At 35.8% G+C, this 6,555-nt stretch overlaps 1 protein-coding gene across 1 annotated transcript; it reads left to right on the top strand.

Moving 5' to 3' along the window:
* The first annotated feature begins 3,328 nt into the window (after positions 1-3,328).
* Positions 3,329-6,485, top strand: LOC111660203 (leucine-rich repeat, immunoglobulin-like domain and transmembrane domain-containing protein 2). Its single transcript, XM_023413378.1, has 3 exons — positions 3,329-3,450; positions 3,670-4,451; positions 4,670-6,485. Exons 1-3 carry the CDS (start codon positions 3,341-3,343, stop codon positions 5,455-5,457), a joined length of 1,680 nt encoding a protein of 559 aa, XP_023269146.1. The 5' UTR covers positions 3,329-3,340; the 3' UTR covers positions 5,458-6,485.
* The last annotated feature ends 70 nt before the right edge of the window (positions 6,486-6,555 follow it).

The raw sequence follows: 6,555 nt of genomic DNA, 5'->3' as shown, positions 1-6,555 counted from the left end.
AATGTCATAGTGTAGTATGACATGAAAATGTCATAAGAACGTCACAGTATAGTATGGCATAAAAATGTCACAGTATAACAAGATAAAAAGGTCATACTACGATAAAGCATAAAAACGTCATAGTATAAAACATCACAAAATCTTCATAGTAAGTATAAAGGTATAAAAATGTCAAAGTATAACAAGACAAAAATATCATAAAAAGCTCATACTACAATAAGGCATAAAAACTTCATAGTCGGTATAAAAGTGTCAAAACGTTTCAGTTTAGTAAGACAGAAAAACGGCATAGTATAGTAAGGCATAAAAAGTGTCATAGAAGGCATTAAAGGTCATAAAAAGGTCATAGTGTAGTATGGCATTAAAAGGTCATAAAGACATCATCCTATAATAAGGCATATAAATGTCCTTGTATAATACATCATAAAAACATCATACTATAGTGAGGTATAAAAATGTCATAGTATAGCATAAAAAGGTCATACTACAATGAGGTATAAAAACGTCATAGTTTAATACATCATAAAAACGTCATACTACAATAAAGCATAAAAATGTCATAGTATAATACATCATAAAAACTTCATAGTAGGTATAAAGGTATAAAAACGTCATAGTATAGTATGGCATAAAAAGGTCATATTACAATAAGGCATAAAAACATCATAGTATAATACATCATAAAAACGTCATACTATAATAAGGCATAAAAACGTCATGGTATAATACATCGTAAAATCTTCATAGTAGGTATAAAGGTATAAAAACGTCTTACTATAATAAGGCATATAAATGTCCTTGTATAATACATCATAAAAACATCATACTATAGTAAGGCATATAAATGTCCTTGTATAATACATCATAAAAACATCATACTATAGTGAGGTATAAAAATGTCATAGTATAGCATAAAAAGGTCATACTACAATCAGGTATAGTATGGCATAAAAAGGTCATATTACAATAAGACATAAAAACATCATAGTATAATACATCATCAAAACGTCATACTATAATAAGGCATAAAAACTTTATAGTCGGTATAAAAGTATCAAAACGTTGTAATATAGTAAGACAGAAAAACGGCATAGTATAGTAAGGCATAAAAAGTGTCATAGTATAGTAAGGCATTAAAGGTCATAAAAAGGTCACAGTATAGTATGGCATAAAAATGTCACAGTATAACAAGATAAAAAGGTCATACTACGATAAAGCATAAAAACGTCATAGTATAATACATCACAAAATCTTCGTAGTAAGTATAAAGTTATAAAAATGTCATCGTATAATAAGACAGAAAAACGTCATAGTATAGTAAGGCATGAAAAGTGCCTGTCATAGTATAACAAGACAAAAATGTCATAAAAAGCTCATACTACAATAAGGCATAAAAACTTCATAGTCGGTATAAAAGTATAAAAACGTCTGACTATAATAAGGCATAAAAACGTCATAGTATAATACATCATAAAAACGTCATACTATAATAAGGCATAAAAACGTCATGGTATAATACATCGTAAAATCTTCATAGTAGGTATAAAGGTATAAAAACGTCTTACTATAATAAGGCATAAAAATGTCATAGTATAATACATCATAAAAACGTCATACTATAATAAGGCATAAAAAACGTCATAGTATAGTAAGCCATAAAAAGCGTCATCGTATAGTAAGGCATTAAAAGGTCATAAAGACATCATACTATAATAAGGCATATAAATGTCCTTGTATAATACAACATAAAAACATCATACTATAGTGAGGTATAAAAATGTCATGCTACAATAAGGCATAAAAACATCATAGTATAATACATCATAAAAATTTCACAGTATAGTAAGGCATGAAAACGTGATAGTATAGTAAGACATAAAAGAGTTATTGTGTAATGGATAAAAACGCCATAGTATGACAAGGCATAAAAAATGTCATAGTATAGTAAGAAATGAAAGAAGGAAAAAAAAAAAAAATCATGGTATAGTATATTATAGTACGGCATAAAAATGTCACAGTATAACAAGACAAATTTGATAAAAATGCAAGTCATAAAAAGGTCATACTAAAATAAGGCATAAAAATGTCCTAGTATAATACATCTTAAAAACGTCATACTATAGTAAAGCATAAAAATGTCATAGTATAGTAAGACATAAAAAAGTCATAGTATAGTAATACAAAAAAACATCTTAGTAGGCATAAAAACGTATAGTAAGACATAAAATACGTCATAGTTTTCTAAGGCATAGAAGGTCATAGTATAGTAAGGCATTCAAACGTCAAAAAAACGTCAAAGTATAGTAAGGCATAAAAACATCATATGTATATATAATTATCTCGTGGGATATTTTGACACAGTTGCTCTAAGGAGCCACTTTTCTTATGTCTTGTACTGGCCTTGATAATGTGTTTATATAGTTCGACAGGGGTGTCGTTGGTGCCACACAACAACGCAACAAAGGAAGTATCAATAACACTAGTGTTCTCTTGTAAAGGTTTACAATTTAATGAAATTCTTAAGAACCTAGTATACAAATGTGTTGATAGATTCATATCCATGTATATCTCTGAATGAGAAACCTAAATCAACTTCAGGGCATAGATTGATTTGTCCTTTGAGATAGAACAGGCATCTGATATTGAAATAGACCAGAAAAATACCCTTTTAAGAAAACTTTGTAAAGGCTTTTTGGCAAATGTCCTAATTTGATATATAATGCAAGCACATAAACAATAAGCAATCACCAAATATTTATATAATGTATATCATAATTGGGAGGTTGCCTATATTGCAGAATATCTGATTAATCTTTTTACCTGTTAAATTAGTACATATGCTCATAAAAAGCTTGGGCAATGAAGGAAAATTTCAGCCTTTAACAACCTGAGAGACAAAGGGTGTACAGATTATTGAGGTCAGGTTATAGTCCTCCAGACATCTGTCTCTCTGTCTCTCTTCAGCCCTCCCTCTCTTTGCTGCTAAGCCTGACGGGCTCCGGCCCACTTAATATCTGTGCGTGTTCTTTGGTGGGGGACAAATAAATTAAATTAGACTGATGCAAAGCATTTTGGGGTCATACCTGAAAGTAGAGCAGCACAATCAACAATCACTCACATGAACTGGATTGCACAAAATTCGTGCTTCTGAGCAGATCAGACAATATTTTCTATAGACAAAGTGGACCATCGCTATAAATACAACTCTTCTGTGTGTCTCAAATGTTATTTGGTGTCTTAACTGTTACGTCAAGGAAGATTAAGGTAATAGGCTTTCTTCCACGCAACCCATGGGCATGTCCTGCACTCACAGGCCTATTTCATATGCTCCTTCAGGAATATGGACACCTTTTATGTCGCATTATATATCGCTTTGGTATCTTATCTCTTCTCCCCTGGATCGTCAACTTGTGTGATTGGCTGCTCCTGCACAGATGATAATTTGGGAAGGTAAGTTACCACTGAAGCTATACAAACCTTTAAAAACAGGTTATGTTTTAGCCATAAACCCTTTTTAGACATGAGTGTTGTCTTAAATGTAACCTGCTAAGCAATGAGAACAGTATCCATAAATTTGTGTAATTGCTGTGTGAAAATTAGCAGTGAAGATAAAATATACACTTGCCATAAGGTTTTCTTGTCTAAACATATCCTGTCTTACCATTCTAGGTCTTTACTATGTATGGAAACCTCCATGGGACAAGTCCCAGAGGATATTCCACATGATTTCACTAAAATCCGAATTGAAAACTGCCACCTGACTGAGTTACCACAAGGATCTTTCTCCAAAGTTAGTCCCTTGGAGTTCCTTTGGCTGAATTTCAATGAGATCACCCTGATGAACATTAAAAGCCTGGAGGGGCTCTCCAGACTGACTGAGCTCAGGCTACAAGGGAACAAGTTGACTTCAATTCCATGGACAGCCTTTCAGGACACACCGAAACTCAAGATTTTAGACCTGAAGCACAATCAACTGGATGTCCTACCTGAACAGGCCCTGAGACACTTACCCGCCCTAACCTACTTAGATTTATCCTTCAATCATCTTAGTGTCATATCCAAAGATGTCTTCATGAATTGGCCTCTTTACCAAACTGCAGAGAAAGCATGGGGGAAAGAAGGGCTGGTTTCCAATGTGGTTTTGGCGCTACATGACAACCCCTGGTTGTGCGATTGTCGCCTCAAAGGCTTTGTTGAATTCATCAGGACAGTCGGCCCTCCCATCATTCTGATGAACTCTTATTTGATGTGCTCGGGGCCCGTCTCCAAAGCAGACAAGTTTTTCCATGAGATCCAGTTGAAAACATGTATGAAGCCAGTGGCTTCTGCCCCAGAGACTAACATCACTTTACCTCTCGGCGCAAATGCAACTCTCACATGCTTAGTCAAGGCTAGGCCGGGCCCGACCATTCAGTGGATATACAGTCTGAAGATTATAAGAGGATTTGCTGGTAAGATTTTTATTTTTATTTTATTACAGCCATCCATTAAACTGTTGTGAACCTGCTGTGGGAGCACTTATATCTTGAACCTTTCGGCTACATCTGCTTTATGAGAACATGTGGCAACAATACCTTCTTGAAGGTTACCTTACCATGTCTTTTACCAGACCTAAACAAGCCTCTGATTTAAAAGCAGTCCACTCTGATGCTCTGTTTTCTCCTTTCAGTTTCAGAGACTCACATAGACTCAGAGACTGTCAACTCCCAGCTGGTGATTCCCTCTCTTCACCTGGCAGACCGAGGACTCTACACCTGCATGGCCAACAACTTCATTGGCAACTCCTCTGTCGGCATTATGGTTGACATCAGCTCTTCCAACACCTCTGCTCCTCTCCCTCCACCTGTCCCCATGTTGTCGTCTGATGAGAATGCCCACATTGACATCCGCATCGCCAAGCAGACAGTTTATGGTATCACCCTTGAGTGGTATGCAGTGACAGACAACCCTGCAGAGACATGGTTCACCATCCACTTTGGCAAATATGATTCATCTAAAAAGGACACAATCTACATTGGCCCCGGCATTCACAGCTACTCAGTGAGTGACCTGCTTCCTGTCACCAAATACGAGGTGTGTGTGACCCTGAAGAACCATCCGCCGAAGGAAGGCCAGTGCATCGTGTTTGTGACAGGAAGTGACATCAGTGAGCTGGAGCAAAGAGAGAGGCTCATCCACATTATAGTCATTGTGTGCGCCATGGTGCTGGCAGTGCCGGCCGGCATGTTTGCCTGCACCACAGAGGCCAGGTTCAGCTGTGTGGAGCGCTGCGTGGATCTGTGGAAGAAGCACAGGCTGCACAGAGAGAACCTGCAGGGGACGGAGAGGCAGGGCACCTTTGACAGCCTGCAGGCAACCAGTGACGAAGGCCTGTGCAAGGACTCGGAGGAAAAGCCAAAAAAGAGGGGGAAATCTGAGGACAGGCCCAAAGGAGGGAGTGCAGCTCATATGTACTAGAATCAAAGTCAAGAACTGTACATATAGTATATATACCTCTGAGTGTATCCTCAATTTGTGCCTCTCATGTCTTAGTATTACATTTTTAATCGCAGTGCTACACATCAGATTTTCTGAAAAAGAAACACGTAGCGATTTTTAAAAAAACTCAAAAGGCAGTTTGACAAAATTTGGTGCTATTTCCTTGAACCCTCAAAGACTTTTCTCCCCATCTGAATTAATATTAGTATTTTATTTTGTTTGGGGGAAAAAATAGAAAGAAACATCAATAAGGAAAAATATAGTTGATAGTGAATTCTTCAAATTTGGGTCAAGTTGTACAAATTGAGCAAGAACATGTCATTTCCAGCTATCATCACATTGGGAAACAGATTAAGAATCTTCTTTTTTCTTTCAGTGAAGCAAACAGAGTATTGTTGCATCCAGATGGTGATAAGAACCTCTGATACTGGAAATAGCTTGAGAATGGCAGTAAGTTTTATTAAATGATCTACTAGGTTTTGTCAAAGACAGTCAGGTATTTATCTTTCAGAAAACTGAATGCTTACTGTAGCTCTGTGACTTGAATGTAATGGTAATATGCGGGAGGCACAAACTGAGTATATATTCAGTATATAGTCACCCTGTAAATATAAATTTCAAGCTATCAGCTCTAAATGGAGATGCCTTTCTTCCGTATTATAGGGAGAGTTTGTACTTGTACAGGGGGGGTTTGTGCTAAAATGCATTTGATATTTCTTTGAGTCACTTTTTTTCTTAATGTTTGATACTGAATACAAAGACATGTACTCATAAATTTAAAAAATGTAAATAATCAACACTGTATGTATTTCTTTGTTAGCTTCACCAAGCTAAATTGTAATGGAGTGGATTGTGTGTGGGTTTATGCTCAAGCACATTATATTTATTTATTTTTTTTAAAAAAAAAGCTCTTTTTTCTATTGTTTCTTTTTACAGACTCCAGATTTTCTGTCTTGTAATGGAATGAAATGATGGTTTATGTGGATTAAAGAGAATTCAAAGACGAATGCTGAGACATACTGTGATTCTTTTTTTTTTTTTTTTTTTACACAATCACTCAGAGGATTTGTTACATAA

This window comes from Seriola lalandi, unplaced genomic scaffold (assembly GCF_002814215.2).
Source record: "Seriola lalandi dorsalis isolate HSWRI2012SDOR001 ecotype SW California unplaced genomic scaffold, Sedor1 jcf7180002054516, whole genome shotgun sequence".
NCBI classification, from domain to species: Eukaryota; Metazoa; Chordata; class Actinopteri; order Carangiformes; family Carangidae; genus Seriola; species Seriola lalandi.
This window is presented reverse-complemented; position numbering and strand designations above follow the sequence as displayed.

Bases quoted from the DNA above. Each gene is read 5' to 3' on its own strand.
- LOC111660203 (XM_023413378.1), top strand. From the start codon at position 3,341: ATGGACACCTTTTATGTCGCATTATATATCGCTTTGGTATCTTATCTC. The intron at 3,451-3,669 runs GTAAGTTACCAC...TTACCATTCTAG, and splicing joins ACAGATGATAATTTGGGAAG to GTCTTTACTATGTATGGAAA. The intron at 4,452-4,669 runs GTAAGATTTTTA...TTCTCCTTTCAG, and splicing joins GATTATAAGAGGATTTGCTG to TTTCAGAGACTCACATAGAC.